Consider the following 16,956-nt stretch of genomic DNA (forward strand, 5'->3'; position numbering starts at 1 on the left):
AGAGAGAGAGAGGGGGTGGGGAGAGATAGAGACAGAGAGACAGAGAGAGAGATGGGGCCGGGAGAGAGAGACAGAAAGAGAGAGAGAGAGAGAGACAGGGATAGGAGATAGAGATACAGAGGGAGATGGGGATGGGGAGAGATGGGGAGAGAGAGAGACAGAGAGAGAGATGGGGCCGGGAGAGAGAGAGACAGAGAGAGAGAGAGAGAGAGAGAGACAGAGAGAGAGAGAGACAGAGAGAGAGAGAGACACAGGGATGGGAGATAGAGATAGAGAGGGAGATGGGGCTAGGGGGAGATGGGGAGAGAGAGAGACAGGGGTGGGGGAGAGACGGATGGGGAGAGTGACCCCTCTGTTACTGGGGGAGTGTTAACAGGAACCTCTCTGTTACTGGGGAGTATTAATGTGAACCCCTCTGTCACTGGTGGGTATTAGAAGGAACTCCTCTGTTACTGGAAGAGTATTAACAGGAACCCCTCTGTTACCGGAAGAGTTTTAACTGGACCCCTTTGTTACTGGGGAGCATTAACTGGGCTAGTATTACCAGGAACCCCACTGTTACTGGGGAGTATTAATGAGAACTCCTCTGTTCTTGGGGAGTATTAACAGGAAACCCTCTGTGATTGGGGGAGTATTAACGGGACCCCCACTGTTACTGGGGAGTGTTAACTGGAACCCCTCAGTTACTGGGGGAGTATTAACGGGAACCCCTTAATTACTGGGGTTAATGGGACACCCTCTGTTACCTGGGGGGTATTAACAGGCCCCCTCCATTACTGGGGCAGTATTATTGGGACCCTCACTGTCATTGGGGAGTATTTACGGGACCCCGCTGTTACTAGGGAAGCATTAATAGGAACCCCTCTGTTACTGGGAGAGTATGAACGGGACCCGCTCTGTTACTGGGGGTGTATTAACAGGAAACCCTCCATTACAGGGGGAATATTAACAGGAACCCCTCTGTTGCTGGCGGAGTATTAATGGGAACCCCTCAGTTACTGGGGAGTATTAAGGAGAATCCGCTCTGTTACTGGGGAGCATTAAGGAGAATCCGCTCTGTTACTGGGGAGTATTAACAGGAACCCCTCAGTTACTGTGGGTGTATTAGCGGCAGTCCCCCTTTTATCGGGGATTATTAACAGGAACCCCTCAGTTACTGGAGAGTATTAAGGGGAACCCGCTCTGTTACTGGGTATGTATTAACGGGAACCCCTCAGTTACTGGAGAGTATTAAGGGGAACCCGCTCTGTTACTGGGTATTTATTAACGGGAAGCCCTCAGTTACTGTGGTCGTATTAGCGGCAGTCCCTCTTTTATCGGGGAGTATTAATGGGAACCCCTCTGTTGCTGGCAGAGTATTAACGGGAACGCCTCAGTTACTGGAGAGTATTAAGGGGAACCCGCTCTGTTACTGCGTATGTATTAATGGGAACCCCTCAGTTACTGTGGGCGTATTGGCGGCAGTCCCTCTTTTATCGGGGAGTATTGACAGGAACCCCTCAGTTACTAGTGGAGTATTAACGGGAACCCCTCAGTTACTGGGGAGTATTAAGGAGAACCCGCTCTGTTACTGGGTATGTATTAACAGGAACCCCTCAGTTACTGGGGAGTATTAAGGGGAACCCGCTCTCTTACTGGGTATGTATTAACGGGAACCCCTCAGATACTGGGGGAGTATTAACGGGAACCCCTCAGTTACTGTGGGCGTATTGGCGGCAGTCCCTCTTTTATCGGGGAGTATTGACAGGAACCCCTCAGTTACTAGTGGAGTATTAACGGGAACCCCTCAGTTACTGGGGAGTATTAAGGAGAACCCGCTCTGTTACTGGGTATGTATTAACAGGAACCCCTCAGTTACTGGGGAGTATTAAGGGGAACCCGCTCTCTTACTGGGTATGTATTAACGGGAACCCCTCAGATACTGGGGGAGTATTAACGGGAACCCCTCAGTTACTGTGGGCGTATTGGCGGCAGTCCCTCTTTTATCGGGGAGTATTGACAGGAACTCCTCAGTTACTAGTGGAGTATTAACGGGAACCCCTCAGTTACTGGGGAGTATTAAGGAGAACCCGCTCTGTTACTGGGTATGTATTAACAGGATCCCCTCAGTTACTGGGGAGTATTAAGGAGAACCCGCTCTGTTACTGGGTATGTATTAACAGGAACCCCTCAGTTACTGGGGAGTATTAAGGGGAACCCGCTCTCTTACTGGGTATGTATTAACGGGAACCCCTCAGTTACTGGGGGAGTATTAACGGGAACCCCTCAGTTACTGGGGAGTATTAAGGAGAACCCGCCCTGTTACCGAGTATGTATGAACAGGAACCCCTCAGTTACTGGAGATGTTAAGGGTGCTCCCTCTGTTACTGGGCAGTGTAGGGAGGTCCGAGCTGACTGGTTCACTGGTCAGATCTCTGTTTTTGACTCCAGGGTGAAATGCTGAAACCGGTGGTGTTCCTGATCTCCTATTGGGGAGAACAAATTGGCCAGAAGGTCAAGAAGATTTGCGATTGGTGAGTCACGGGTCTCGGGGAGTTCCCCATACAGCCCCCTCCTCGAGCCTGTTACACAGGGACAGGAGGAGGCCCCATTCAGCCCCTCGAGCCTGTTACACAGGAACAGGAGGAGGCCCCATTCAGCCTTTCGAGCCGGTTACCCCAGACCGCAGCTGACCTGCCTGTGGACTCCATCCAGCCCCTGTCACGTCCTACAATCCGGTAATCTCTCGCGAGGAGATTTTCCTGACCCTGATTATTGGCTGCGTTCTGAGGGAAAGGATTCCACGCGTCCCGCTCGGTTTGCGTGATGAACAGGTCCCCCTCTGCCTTCGATCTGAAGGATTTGTCCTTCCCACGCCCATGGTGGACTCCACAGCCCACGTGGAGAAGATTCCTCTCAGCTTAACTCTCTCGGATTCTTTCACAATCCACGAAGCCCCCCCACCCCCCCCGAGTCAGTCTCCCCCCCCCGAATCAGTCTCCCCCCGAGTCAGTCTCCCCTCCCCAATCAGTCTCCCCTCCCCAATCAGTCTCCCCCCCCAAGTCAGTCTCTCCCCCCCAGTCAGTCTCTCCCCCCCAGTCAGTCTCTCCCCCCCAGTCAGTCTCTCCCACCCAGTCAGTCTCCCACCCCCCCTAGTCAGTCTCCCCCCCAAGTCAGTCTCCCCCCTCAGTCAGTCTCCCCCCTCAGTCAGTCTCCCCCCCCAGTCAGTCTCTCCCCCCCAGTCAGTCTCCCCCCCCGCCCAGTCAGTCTCCCCCCCCGCCCAGTCAGTCTCCCCCCCCCGCCCAGTCAGTCTCCCCCCCACCCAGTCAGTCTCCCCCCCCCACCCCAGTCAGTCTCCCCCCCCCCCAGTCAGTCTCCCCCCCCCCCAGTCAGTCTCCCCCCCCCCCAGTCAGTCTCCCCCCCCCCAGTCAGTCTCCCCCCCCAGTCAGTCTCCCCCCCAGCCCAGTCAGTCTCCCCCCGCCAGTCAGTCTCCCCCCGCCAGTCAGTCTCCCCCCGCCAGTCAGTCTCCCCCCCAGCCCAGTCAGTCTCCCCCCCCAAGTCAGTCTCCCCCCAAGCCCAGTCAGTCTCCCCCCCCCCCCCAGTCAGTCTCCCCCCCACTAGTCAGTCTCCCCCCCAGCCCAGTCAGTCTCCCCGCCCCAGTCAGTCTCCCCCCCGCCCCAGTCAGTCTCCCCCCGCCGCAGTCAGTCTCCCCCACCGTTTTTGCTCTGCTCAGCGTCTGTAGCACAAATCCTAACCGCTTCTCTCCCTCGTCTTTCCCAAGTTACCACTGTCAGGTCTTCCCATATCCCGGTACCACAGAGGAGCAGCAAGAGATGCTGCAGGGTCTGCTCACACGGATCGAAGATCTCAAGGCGGTGAGTGAGATAGAGACAAGATGGTAGGAGGTGATGGGGGGGAGAAAGACGGCGGGGATGTGGGGAAAGAAGAGAGAAAGGGAGGGAGAGAGAGAGAGAGAGATGGGGTGGGAGAGAGAGAGAGAGAGTTGGGGGAGAGAGTGAGTGTGGGGGAGAGTGAGAGAAAGAGGCGGGGTGGGGGAGTGAGAGAAAGAGGCGGGGTGGGGGAGAGAGTGAGAGGCGGGGTGCGGGAGAGAGTGAGTGAGTGAGTGCGGGGTAGAGTGAGTGAGTGCGGGGGAGAGTGAGTGAGTGAGTGCGGGGGAGAGTGAGTGAGTGAGTGCGGGGGAGAGTGAGTGAGTGAGTGCGGGGGAGAGTGAGTGAGTGCGGGGGAGAGTGAGTGAGTGAGTGCGGGGGAGAGTGAGTGAGTGAGTGCGGGGGAGAGTGAGTGAGTGAGTGCGGGGGAGAGTGAGTGAGTGCGGGGGAGAGTGAGTGAGTGCGGGGGAGAGTGAGTGAGTGCGGGGGAGAGTGAGTGAGTGCGGGGGAGAGTGAGTGAGTGCGGGGGAGAGTGATTGAGTGAGTGCAGGGGAGAGTGAGTGCGTGCGGGGGAGAGTGAGTGAGTGCGGGGTCGAGTGATTGAGTGAGTGAGTGCGGGGGCGAATGATTGAGTGAGTGAGTGCGGGGGCGAGTGAGTGAGTGAGTGAGTGCGGGGGCGAGTGAGTGAGTGAGTGCGGGGGCGAGTGAGTGAGTGCGGGGGCGAGTGAGTAAGTGCGGGGGCGAGTGAGTGAGTGCGGAGGCGAGTGAGTGAGTGCGGGGAGAGTGAGTGAGTGAGTGCGGGGGAGAGTGAGTGAGTGAGTGCGGGGGAGAGTGAGTGAGTGAGTGCGGGGGAGAGTGAGTGAGTGAGTGCGGGGGAGAGTGAGTGAGTGAGTGCGGGGGAGAGTGAGTGAGTGAGTGCGGGGGAGAGTGAGTGAGTGAGTGCGGGGGAGAGTGAGTGAGTGAGTGCGGGGGAGAGTGAGTGAGTGAGTGCGGGGGAGGGTGAGTGAGTGCGGGGGAGGGTGAGTGATTGAGTGAGTGAGTGCGGGGGCGAGTGAGTGAGTGCGGGGGGGAGTGGGTGCGGGGGCGAGTGGGTGCGGGGGCGAGTGAGTGAGTGCGGGGGCGAGTGAGTGAGTGCGGGGCGAGTGAGTGAGTGAGTGCGGGGGCGAGTGAGTGAGTGCGGGGGCAAGTGAGTGAGTGCGGGGCATGGTGAGTGAGTGCGAGGGAGAGTGAGTGAGTGCGGGGGCAAATGATTGAGTGAGTGAGTGCGGGGGCAAGTGAGTGAGTGCGGGGGAGAGTGAGTGAGTGAGTGCGGGGGCGAGTGAGTGAGTGAGTGTGGGGGGAGAGTGAGTGAGTGCGGGGGAGAGTGAGTGAGTGCGGGGGCGAGTGAGTGAGTGCGGAGGCGAGTGAGTGAGTGAGTGCGGGGGAGAGTGAGTGAGTGAGTGTGGGGGCGAGTGAGTGAGTGAGTGAGTGTGGGGGCGAGTGAGTGAGTGAGTGAGTGCGGGGGCGAGTGAGTGAGTGCGGGGGCGAGTGAGTGAGTGCGGGGGCGAGTGAGTGAGTGCGGGGGCGAGTGAGTGAGTGCGGGGGCGAGTGAGTGAGTGAGTGCGCGGGTGAGTGAGTGAGTGAGTGCGGGGGTGAGTGAGTGAGTGCGGTTGTGGGTGAGTGAGTGCGTGGGAGGGTGAGTGAGTGCGTGGGAGAGTGAGTGAGTGAGTGCGTGGGAGAGTGAGTGAGTGAGTGCGGGGGAGAGTGAGTGCGGGGGAGGGTGAGTGAGTGCGGGGGAGAGTGAGTGTGTGAGTGCGAGGGAGAGTGAGTGAGTGATTGCAGGGGAGGATGAGTGAGTGCGGGGGAGAGTGAGTGAGTGCGGGGGAGAGTGAGTGAGTGAGTGCAGGGGAGAGTGAGTGAGTGCGGGGGAGAGTGAGTCAGTGAGTGCAGGGGGGAGTGAGTGAGTGAGTGCGGGGGAGAGTGAGTGAGTGAGTGCGGGGGAGAGTGAGTGAGTGAGTGCGGGGGAGAGTGAGTGAGTGAGTGCGGGGGAGCGTGAGTGAGTGAGTGCGGGGGAGAGTGAGTGAGTGAGTGCGGGGGCGAGTGAGTGAGTGCGGGAGCGAGTGAGTGAGTGCGGTGGCGAGTGAGTGAGTGCGGGGGCGAGTGAGTGAGTGCGGGGGCGAGTGAGTGCGTGCGGGGGCGAGTGAGTGAGTGCGGGGGCGATTGAGTGAGTGCGGGGGCGAGTGAGTGAGTTCGGGGGAGAGTGAGTGAGTGCGGGGGCGAGTGAGTGAGTGAGTGCGGGGGCGAGTGAGTGAGTGCGGGGGCGAGTGAGTGCGGGGGCGAGTGGGTGCGGGGGCGAGTGGGTGCGGGGGCGAGTGGGTGCGGGGGCGAGTGAGTGAGTGAGTGCGGGGGCGAGTGAGTGAGTGAGTGCGGGGGCGAGTGAGTGAGTGAGTGCGGGGGCGAGTGAGTGAGTGCGGAGGATGGTGAGTGAGTGCGAGGGAGAGTGAGTGAGTGGGGGGAGAGTGAGTGAGTGCGGGGGAGAGTGAGTGAGTGTGGAGGAGGTTGAGTGAGTGAGTGCGGGGGAGGGTGAGTGAGTGCGGGGGAGGGTGAGTGAGTGAGTGCGGGGGAGAGTGAGTGAGTGCGGGGGAGAGTGAGTGAGTGAGTGCGGGGGAGAGTGAGTGAGTGAGTGCGGGGGAGGTTGAGTGAGTGAGTGCGGGGGAGAGTGAGTGATTGAGTGAGTGAGTGCGGGGGAGAGTGAGTGATTGAGTGAGTGAGTGCGGGGGAGAGTGAGTGATTGAGTGAGTGAGTGCGGGGGAGTGTGAGTGAGTGAGTGCGGGGTTAGTGAGTGAGTGAGTGCGGGGGTGAGTGAGTGAGTGCGGGGGAGAGTGAGTGAGTGAGTGCGGGGCGAGTGAGTGAGTGAGTGCGGGGGCGAGTGAGTGAGTGCGGGGGCAAGTGAGTGAGTGCGGGGCATGGTGAGTGAGTGCGAGGGAGAGTGAGTGAGTGCGGGGGCCAGTGATTCAGTGAGTGAGTGCGGGGGCGAGTGAGTGAGTGCAGGGGAGAGTGAGTGAGTGAGTGCAGGGGCGAGTGAGTGAGTGAGTGCGGGGGCGAATGATTGAGTGAGTGAGTGCGGGGGCAAGTGAGTGAGTGCGGGGGAGAGTGAGTGAGTGCGGGGGCGAGTGAGTGAGTGAGTGTGGGGGAGAGTGAGTGAGTGCGGGGGAGAGTGAGTGAGTGCGGGGGCGAGTGAGTGAGTGCGGAGGCGAGTGAGTGAGTGAGTGCGGGGGAGAGTGAGTGAGTGAGTGTGGGGGCGAGTGAGTGAGTGAGTGCGGGGGCGAGTGAGTGAGTGCGGGGGCGAGTGAGTGAGTGCGGGGGCGAGTGAGTGAGTGAGTGCGGGGGTGAGTGAGTGAGTGAGTGCGGGGGTGAGTGAGTGAGTGCGGTTGTGGGTGAGTGAGTGCGTGGGAGGGTGAGTGAGTGCGTGGGAGAGTGAGTGAGTGAGTGCGAGGGAGAGTGAGTGAGTGATTGCAGGGGAGGATGAGTGAGTGCGGGGGAGAGTGAGTGAGTGCGGGGGAGAGTGAGTGAGTGAGTGCAGGGGAGAGTGAGTGAGTGCGGGGGAGAGTGAGTCAGTGAGTGCAGGGGGGAGTGAGTGAGTGAGTGCGGGGGAGAGTGAGTGAGTGAGTGCGGGGGAGAGTGAGTGAGTGAGTGCGGGGGAGAGTGAGTGAGTGAGTGCGGGGGAGCGTGAGTGAGTGAGTGCGGGGGAGAGTGAGTGAGTGAGTGCGGGGGCGAGTGAGTGAGTGCGGGGGCGAGTGAGTGAGTGAGTGCGGGGGCGAGTGAGTGAGTGAGTGCGGGGGCGAGTGAGTGAGTGAGTGCGGGGGCGAGTGAGTGAGTGCGGAGGATGGTGAGTGAGTGCGAGGGAGAGTGAGTGAGTGGGGGGAGAGTGAGTGAGTGCGGGGGAGAGTGAGTGAGTGTGGAGGAGGTTGAGTGAGTGAGTGCGGGGGAGGGTGAGTGAGTGCGGGGGAGGGTGAGTGAGTGAGTGCGGGGGAGAGTGAGTGAGTGCGGGGGAGAGTGAGTGAGTGAGTGCGGGGGAGAGTGAGTGAGTGAGTGCGGGGGAGGTTGAGTGAGTGAGTGCGGGGGAGAGTGAGTGATTGAGTGAGTGAGTGCGGGGGAGAGTGAGTGATTGAGTGAGTGAGTGCGGGGGAGAGTGAGTGATTGAGTGAGTGAGTGCGGGGGAGTGTGAGTGAGTGAGTGCGGGGTTAGTGAGTGAGTGAGTGCGGGGGAGAGTGAGTGAGTGAGTGCGGGGGAGAGTGAGTGAGTGAGTGCGGGGGAGAGTGAGTGAGTGAGTGCGGGGGAGAGTGAGTGAGTGAATGCGGGGGAGAGTGAGTGAGTGAATGCGGGGGAGAGTGAGTGAGTGAGTGCGGGGGAGAGTGAGTGAGTGCGGGGGAGAGTGAGTGAGTGCGGGGGTGAGTGAGTGAGTGCGGGGGTGAGTGAGTGAGTGAGTGCGGAGGAGGGTGAGTGAGTGCGGGGAGGGTGAGTGAGTGCGGGGGAGGGTGAGTGAGTGTGTGCGGGGGAGAGTGAGTGAGTGAGTGCGGGGGAGGGTGAGTGAGTGCGGGGGAGGGTGAGTGTGTGCGGGGGGAGAGTGAGTGAGTGAGTGCGGGGGAGGGTGAGTGAGTGCGGGGGAGGGTGAGTGAGTGCGGGGGAGAGTGAGTGATTGAGTGCGGGGGAGAGTGAGTGAGTGCGGGGGAGAGTGAGTGAGTGATTACGGGGGAGGGTGAGTGAGTGCGGGGGAGAGTGAGTGAGTGAGTGCGGGGGCGAATGATTGAGTGAGTGAGTGCGGGGGCAAGTGAGTGAGTGCGGGGGAGAGTGAGTGAGTGAGTGCGGGGGCGAGTGAGTGAGTGAGTGTGGGGGAGAGTGAGTGAGTGCGGGGGCGAGTGAGTGAGTGCGGGGGCGAGTGAGTGAGTGCGGAGGCGAGTGAGTGAGTGAGTGCGGGGGAGAGTGAGTGAGTGAGTGTGGGGGCGAGTGAGTGAGTGAGTGAGTGCGGGGGCGAGTGAGTGAGTGCGGGGGCGAGTGAGTGAGTGCGGGGGCGAGTGAGTGAGTGCGGGGGCGAGTGAGTGAGTGCGGGGGCGAGTGAGTGAGTGAGTGCGGGGGTGAGTGAGTGAGTGAGTGCGGGGGTGAGTGAGTGAGTGCGGTTGTGGGTGAGTGAGTGCGTGGGAGGGTGAGTGAGTGCGTGGGAGAGTGAGTGAGTGAGTGCGTGGGAGAGTGAGTGAGTGAGTGCGGGGGAGAGTGAGTGCGGGGGAGGGTGAGTGAGTGCGGGGGAGAGTGAGTGTGTGAGTGCGAGGGAGAGTGAGTGAGTGATTGCAGGGGAGGATGAGTGAGTGCGGGGGAGAGTGAGTGAGTGCGGGGGAGAGTGAGTGAGTGAGTGCAGGGGAGAGTGAGTGAGTGCGGGGGAGAGTGAGTCAGTGAGTGCAGGGGGGAGTGAGTGAGTGAGTGCGGGGGAGAGTGAGTGAGTGAGTGCGGGGGAGAGTGAGTGAGTGAGTGCGGGGGAGAGTGAGTGAGTGAGTGCGGGGGAGCGTGAGTGAGTGAGTGCGGGGGAGAGTGAGTGAGTGAGTGCGGGGGCGAGTGAGTGAGTGCGGGAGCGAGTGAGTGAGTGCGGTGGCGAGTGAGTGAGTGCGGGGGCGAGTGAGTGCGTGCGGGGGCGAGTGAGTGCGTGCGGGGGCGAGTGAGTGAGTGCGGGGGCGATTGAGTGAGTGTGGGGGCGAGTGAGTGAGTTCGGGGGAGAGTGAGTGAGTGCGGGGGCGAGTGAGTGAGTGAGTGCGGGGGCGAGTGAGTGAGTGAGTGCGGGGGCGAGTGAGTGCGGGGGCGAGTGAGTGCGGGGGCGAGTGGGTGCGGGGGCGAGTGGGTGCGGGGGCGAGTGAGTGAGTGAGTGCGGGGGCGAGTGAGTGAGTGAGTGCGGGGGCGAGTGAGTGAGTGAGTGCGGGGGCGAGTGAGTGAGTGAGTGCGGGGGCGAGTGAGTGAGTGCGGAGGATGGTGAGTGAGTGCGAGGGAGAGTGAGTGAGTGGGGGGAGAGTGAGTGAGTGCGGGGGAGAGTGAGTGAGTGTGGAGGAGGTTGAGTGAGTGAGTGCGGGGGAGGGTGAGTGAGTGCGGGGGAGGGTGAGTGAGTGCGGGGGAGGGTGAGTGAGTGAGTGCGGGGGAGAGTGAGTGAGTGCGGGGGAGAGTGAGTGAGTGAGTGCGGGGGAGAGTGAGTGAGTGAGTGCGGGGGAGGTTGAGTGAGTGAGTGCGGGGAGAGTGAGTGATTGAGTGAGTGAGTGCGGGGGAGAGTGAGTGATTGAGTGAGTGAGTGCGGGGGAGAGTGAGTGATTGAGTGAGTGAGTGCGGGGGAGTGTGAGTGAGTGAGTGCGGGGTTAGTGAGTGAGTGAGTGCGGGGGAGAGTGAGTGAGTGAGTGCGGGGGAGAGTGAGTGAGTGAGTGCGGGGCGAGTGAGTGAGTGAGTGCGGGGGCGAGTGAGTGAGTGCGGGGGCAAGTGAGTGAGTGCGGAGCATGGTGAGTGAGTGCGAGGGAGAGTGAGTGAGTGCGGGGGCCAGTGATTCAGTGAGTGAGTGCGGGGGCGAGTGAGTGAGTGCAGGGGAGAGTGAGTGAGTGAGTGCAGGGGCGAGTGAGTGAGTGAGTGCGGGGGCGAATGATTGAGTGAGTGAGTGCGGGGGCAAGTGAGTGAGTGCGGGGGAGAGTGAGTGAGTGCGGGGGCGAGTGAGTGAGTGAGTGTGGGGGAGAGTGAGTGAGTGCGGGGGAGAGTGAGTGAGTGCGGGGGCGAGTGAGTGAGTGCGGAGGCGAGTGAGTGAGTGAGTGCGGGGGAGAGTGAGTGAGTGAGTGTGGGGGCGAGTGAGTGAGTGAGTGCGGGGGCGAGTGAGTGAGTGCGGGGGCGAGTGAGTGAGTGCGGGGGCGAGTGAGTGAGTGCGGGGGCGAGTGAGTGAGTGCGGGGGCGAGTGAGTGAGTGAGTGCGGGGGCGAGTGAGTGAGTGAGTGCGGGGGTGAGTGAGTGAGTGCGGTTGTGGGTGAGTGAGTGCGTGGGAGGGTGAGTGAGTGCGTGGGAGAGTGAGTGAGTGAGTGCGTGGGAGAGTGAGTGAGTGAGTGCGGGGGAGAGTGAGTGCGGGGGAGGGTGAGTGAGTACGGGGGAGAGTGAGTGTGTGAGTGCGAGGGAGAGTGAGTGATTGCAGGGGAGGATGAGTGAGTGCGGGGGAGAGTGAGTGAGTGCGGGGGAGAGTGAGTGAGTGAGTGCAGGGGAGAGTGAGTGAGTGCGGGGGAGAGTGAGTCAGTGAGTGCAGGGGGGAGTGAGTGAGTGAGTGCGGGGGAGAGTGAGTGAGTGAGTGCGGGGGAGAGTGAGTGAGTGAGTGCGGGGGAGAGTGAGTGAGTGAGTGCGGGGGAGCGTGAGTGAGTGAGTGCGGGGGCGAGTGAGTGAGTGAGTGCGGGGGCGAGTGAGTGAGTGCGGGAGCGAGTGAGTGAGTGCGGTGGCGAGTGAGTGAGTGCGGGGGCGAGTGAGTGAGTGCGGGGGCGTGTGAGTGCGTGCGGGGGCGAGTGAGTGAGTGCGGGGGCGATTGAGTGAGTGCGGGGGCGAGTGAGTGAGTGCGGGGGCGAGTGAGTGAGTGCGGGGGCGAGTGAGTGAGTGAGTGCGGGGGCGAGTGAGTGAGTGAGTGCGGGGGCGAGTGAGTGCGGGGGCGAGTGGGTGCGGGGGCGAGTGGGTGCGGGGGCGAGTGGGTGCGGGGGCGAGTGAGTGAGTGAGTGCGGGGGCGAGTGAGTGAGTGAGTGCGGGGGCGAGTGAGTGAGTGCGGAGGATGGTGAGTGAGTGCGAGGGAGAGTGAGTGAGTGCGGGGGAGAGTGAGTGAGTGCGGGGGAGAGTGAGTGAGTGTGGAGGAGGTTGAGTGAGTGAGTGCGGGGGAGGGTGAGTGAGTGAGTGCGGGGGAGGGTGAGTGAGTGAGTGCGGGGGAGAGTGAGTGAGTGCGGGGGAGAGTGAGTGAGTGAGTGCAGGGGAGAGTGAGTGAGTGAGTGCGGGGGAGGTTGAGTGAGTGAGTGCGGGGGAGAGTGAGTGATTGAGTGAGTGAGTGCGGGGGAGAGTGAGTGATTGAGTGAGTGAGTGCGGGGGAGAGTGAGTGATTGAGTGAGTGAGTGCGGGGGAGTGTGAGTGAGTGAGTGCGGGGTTAGTGAGTGAGTGAGTGCGGGGGAGAGTGAGTGAGTGAGTGCGGGGGAGAGTGAGTGAGTGAGTGCGGGGGAGAGTGAGTGAGTGAGTGCGGGGGAGAGTGAGTGAGTGAGTGCGGGGGAGAGTGAGTGAGTGCGGGGGAGAGTGAGTGAGTGCGGGGGTGAGTGAGTGAGTGCGGGGGTGAGTGAGTGAGTGAGTGCGGAGGAGGGTGAGTGAGTGCGGGGAGGGTGAGTGAGTGCGGGGGAGGGTGAGTGAGTGTGTGCGGGGGAGAGTGAGTGAGTGAGTGCGGGGGAGGGTGAGTGAGTGCGGGGGAGGGTGAGTGTGTGCGGGGGAGAGTGAGTGAGTGAGTGCGGGGGAGGGTGAGTGAGTGCGGGGGAGGGTGAGTGAGTGCGGGGGAGAGTGAGTGAGTGAGTGCGGGGGAGAGTGAGTGAGTGCGGGGGAGAGTGAGTGAGTGATTACGGGGGAGGGTGAGTGAGTGCGGGGGAGAGTGAGTGAGTGAGTGCGGGGGAGAGTGAGTGTGTGAGTGCAGTGGAGAGTGAGTGAGTGAGTGCGGCGGAGAGTGAGTGAGTGCGGGGGAGAGTGAGTGAGTGCGGGGGAGAGTGAGTGAGTGAGTGCGGGGGAGAGTGAGTGAGTGAGTGCGGGGGAGAGTGAGTGAGTGAGTGCGGGGGAGAGTGAGTGAGTGAGTGCGGGGGAGAGTGAGTGAGTGAGTGCGGGGGAGAGTGAGTGAGTGAGTGCGGGGGAGAGTGAGTGAGTGCGGGGGAGAGTGAGTGAGTGCGGGGGAGAGTGAGTGAGTGCGGGGAAGAGTGAGTGAGTGCGGGGAAGAGTGAGTGAGTGCGGGGGCGAGTGAGTGAGAGTGCGGGGGCGAGTGAGTGAGTGAGTGCGGGGCGAGTGAGTGATTGAGTGCGGGGGCGAGTGAGTGAGTGCGGGGGCGAGTGAGTGAGTGCGGGGTATGGTGAGTGAGTGCGAGGGAGAGTGAGTGAGTGCGGGGGCGAGTGATTCAGTGAGTGAGTGCGGTGGCGAGTGAGTGAGTGAGTGCAGGGGAGAGTGAGTGAGTGAGTGCGGGGGCGAGTGATTGAGTGAGTGAGTGAGTGCGGGGGCGAGTGAGTGAGTGCGGGGGAGAGTGAGTGAGTGAGTGCGGGGGCGAGTGAGTGAGTGAGTGCAGGGGAGAATGAGTGAGTGCAGGGGAGAATGAGTGAGTGCGGGGGAGAGTGAGTGAGTGCGGGGGAGAGTGAGTGAGTGCGGGGGCGAGTGAGTGAGTGCGGAGGCGAGTGAGTGAGTGAGTGCGGGGCAGAGTGAGTGAGTGAGTGCGGGGGAGAGTGAGTGTGTGAGTGCGGGGGAGAGTGTGTGAGTGCAGGGGAGAGTGTGTGAGTGCGGGGGAGAGTGAGTGAGTGCGGGGGAGAGTGACTGAGTGCGGGGGAGAGTGAGTGAGTGCGGGGGAGAGTGAGTGAGTGCGGGGGAGAGTGAGTGAGTGCAGGGGAGAGTGAGTGAGTGCGGGGGAGAGTGAGTGAGTGCGGGGGAGAGTGAGTGAGTGCGGGGGTGAGTGAGTGAGTGCGGGGGTGAGTGAGTGAGTGCGGGGGTGAGTGAGTGAGTGCGGGGGTGAGTGAGTGAGTGAGTGCGGGGGAGGGTGAGTGAGTGCGGGGGAGGGTGAGTGAGTGCGGGAGAGGGTGAGTGAGTGCGGGGGAGAGTGAGTGAGTGAGTGCGGGGGAGAGTGAGTGAGTGCGGGGGAGAGTGAGTGAGTGATTACGGGGGAGGGTGAGTGAGTGCGGGGGAGAGTGAGTGAGTGAGTGAGTGCGGGGGAGAGTGAGTGTGTGAGTGCAGGGGAGAGTGAGTGAGTGAGTGCGGGGGAGAGTGAGTGAGTGAGTGCGGGGGAGAGTGAGTGAGTGCGGGGGAGAGTGAGTGTGTGAGTGCGGGGGAGAGTGAGTGAGTGAGTGCGGGGGTGAGTGAATGAGTGAGTGCGGGGGAGAGTGAGTGAGTGCGGGGGAGAGTGAGTGAGTGAGTGCGGGGGAGAGTGAGTGAGTGAGTGCGGGGGAGAGTGAGTGAGTGAGTGCGGGGGAGAGTGAGTGAGTGCGGGGGATAGTGAGTGAGTGCGGGGGTGAGTGAGTGAGTGCGGGGGCGAGTGAGTGAGTGAGTGCTGGGGCGAGTGAGTGAGTTCGGGGGAGAGTGAGTGAGTGCGGGGAGAGTGAGTGATTGAGTGAGTGAGTGCGGGGGCGAGTGAGTGAGTGCGGGGGGGAGTGAGTGCGGGGGCGAGTGAGTGCGGGGGCGAGTGAGTGAGTGCGGGGCGAGTGAGTGAGTGAGTGCGGGGGCGAGTGAGGGAGTGCGGGGTCGAGTGAGTGAGTGCGGGGCATGGTGAGTGAGTTCGAGGGAGAGTGAGTGAGTGCGGGGGCGAGTGATTCAGTGAGTGAGTGCGGGGGCGAGTGAGTGAGTGAGTGCAGGGGCGAGTGAGTGAGTGAGTGCAGGGGCGAGTGAGTGAGTGAGTGCGGGGGCGAATGATTGAGTGAGTGAGTGCGGGGGCAAGTGAGTGAGTGCGGGGGAGAGTGAGTGAGTGAGTGCGGGGGCGAGTGAGTGAGTGAGTGTGGGGGAGAGTGAGTGAGTGCGGGGGAGAGTGAGTGAGTGCGGGGGCGAGTGAGTGAGTGCGGAGGCGAGTGAGTGAGTGAGTGCGGGGGAGAGTGAGTGAGTGAGTGTGGGGGCGAGTGAGTGAGTGAGTGCGGGGGCGAGTGAGTGAGTGCGGGGGCGAGTGAGTGAGTGCGGGGGCGAGTGAGTGGGTGCGGGGGAGAGTGAGTGAGTGAGTGCGGGGGTGAGTGAGTGAGTGAGTGCGGGGGTGAGTGAGTGAGTGCGGTTGTGAGTGAGTGAGTGCGGGGGAGGGTGAGTGAGTGCGGGGAGGGTGAGTGAGTGCGTGGGAGGGTGAGTGAGTGCGTGGGAGAGTGAGTGAGTGAGTGCGTGGGAGAGTGAGTGAGTGCGGGGGAGAGTGAGTGAGTGCGGGGGAGGGTGAGTGAGTGCGGGGGAGAGTGAGTGTGTGAGTGCGAGGGAGAGTGAGTGAGTGATTGCAGGGGAGGATGAGTGAGTGCGGGGGAGAGTGAGTGAGTGCGGGGGAGAGTGAGTGAGTGAGTGCAGGGGAGAGTGAGTGAGTGCGGGGGAGAGTGAGTCAGTGAGTGCAGGGGCGAGTGAGTGAGTGCGGGGGAGAGTGAGTGAGTGAGTGCGGGGGAGAGTGAGTGAGTGAGTGCGGGGGAGAGTGAGTGAGTGAGTGCGGGGGAGCGTGAGTGAGTGAGTGCGGGGGAGAGTGAGTGAGTGAGTGCGGGGGCGAGTGAGTGAGTGCGGGAGCGAGTGAGTGAGTGCGGTGGCGAGTGAGTGAGTGCGGGGGCGAGTGAGTGAGTGCGGGGGCGAGTGAGTGCGTGCGGGGGCGAGTGAGTGAGTGCGGGGGAGAGTGAGTGAGTGCGGGGGCGAGTGAGTGAGTTCGGGGGAGAGTGAGTGAGTGCGGGGGCGAGTGAGTGAGTGAGTGCGGGGGCGATTGAGTGCGGGGGCGAGTGGGTGCGGGGGCGAGTGGGTGCGGGGGCGAGTGGGTGCGGGGTCGAGTGAGTGAGTGCGGGGGCGAGTGAGTGAGTGAGTGCGGGGGCGAGTGAGTGAGTGCGGGGGCGAGTGAGTGAGTGCGGAGGATGGTGAGTGAGTGCGAGGGAGAGTGAGTGAGTGGGGGGAGAGTGAGTGAGTGCGGGGGAGAGTGAGTGAGTGTGGAGGAGGTTGAGTGAGTGAGTGCGGGGGAGGGTGAGTGTGAGTGCGGGGGAGGGTGAGTGAGTGAGTGCGGGGGAGAGTGAGTGAGTGAGTGCGGGGGAGAGTGAGTGAGTGAGTGCGGGGGAGAGTGAGTGAGTGAGTGCGGGGGAGAGTGAGTGATTGAGTGAGTGAGTGCGGGGGAGAGTGAGTGAGTGAATGCGGGGGAGAGTGAGTGAGTGCAGGGGAGAGTGAGTGATTGAGTGAGTGCGGGGGAGTGTGAGTGAGTGAGTGCGGGGTTAGTGAGTGAGTGAGTGCGGGGGAGAGTGAGTGAGTGAGTGCGGGGGAGAGTGAGTGAGTGAGTGCGGGGGAGAGTGAGTGCGGGAGAGAGTGAGTGAGTGAATGCGGGGGAGAGTGAGTGAGTGAATGCGGGGGAGAGTGAGTGAGTGAGTGCGGGGGAGAGTGAGTGAGTGCGGGGGAGAGTGAGTGAGTGAGTGCGGGGGTGAGTGAATGAGTGAGTGCGGGGGAGAGTGAGTGAGTGCGGGGGAGAGTGAGTGAGTGAGTGCGGGGGAGAGTGAGTGAGTGAGTGCGGGGGAGAGTGAGTGAGTGAGTGCGGGGGAGAGTGAGTGAGTGCGGGGGATAGTGAGTGAGTGCGGGGGCGAGTGAGTGAGTGAGTGCGGGGGCGAGTGAGTGAGTGAGTGCTGGGGCGAGTGAGTGAGTTCGGGGGAGAGTGAGTGAGTGCGGGGAGAGTGAGTGATTGAGTGAGTGAGTGCGGGGGCGAGTGAGTGAGTGCGGGGGGGAGTGAGTGCGGGGGCGAGTGAGTGCGGGGGCGAGTGAGTGAGTGCGGGGCGAGTGAGTGTGTGAGTGCGGGGGCGAGTGAGTGAGTGCGGGGTCGAGTGAGTGAGTGCGGGGCATGGTGAGTGAGTTCGAGGGAGAGTGAGTGAGTGCGGGGGCGAGTGATTCAGTGAGTGAGTGCGGGGGCGAGTGAGTGAGTGAGTGCAGGGGAGAGTGAGTGAGTGAGTGCAGGGGCGAGTGAGTGAGTGAGTGCGGGGGCGAATGATTGAGTGAGTGAGTGCGGGGGCAAGTGAGTGAGTGCGGGGGAGAGTGAGTGAGTGAGTGCGGGGGCGAGTGAGTGAGTGAGTGTGGGGGAGAGTGAGTGAGTGCGGGGGAGAGTGAGTGAGTGCGGGGGCGAGTGAGTGAGTGCGGAGGCGAGTGAGTGAGTGAGTGTGGGGGAGAGT

At 61.9% G+C, this 16,956-nt stretch overlaps 1 protein-coding gene across 1 annotated transcript in view; it reads left to right on the forward strand.

Annotated features, from left to right (window-relative positions):
* LOC121269413 (V-type proton ATPase 116 kDa subunit a2-like) overlaps positions 1-16,956 on the forward strand; it is an 84,392-nt gene that overhangs the window by 13,119 nt on the left and 54,317 nt on the right. Inside the window, exons 5-6 of the mRNA XM_041174027.1 lie at positions 2,431-2,513; positions 3,761-3,854. Of these exons, the coding sequence (XP_041029961.1) occupies positions 2,431-2,513; positions 3,761-3,854 (177 nt within the window). The remainder of the gene's footprint in view (positions 1-2,430; positions 2,514-3,760; positions 3,855-16,956) is intronic.

Source organism: Carcharodon carcharias, chromosome 24, assembly GCF_017639515.1.
Source record: "Carcharodon carcharias isolate sCarCar2 chromosome 24, sCarCar2.pri, whole genome shotgun sequence".
NCBI lineage: Eukaryota > Metazoa > Chordata > Chondrichthyes > Lamniformes > Lamnidae > Carcharodon > Carcharodon carcharias.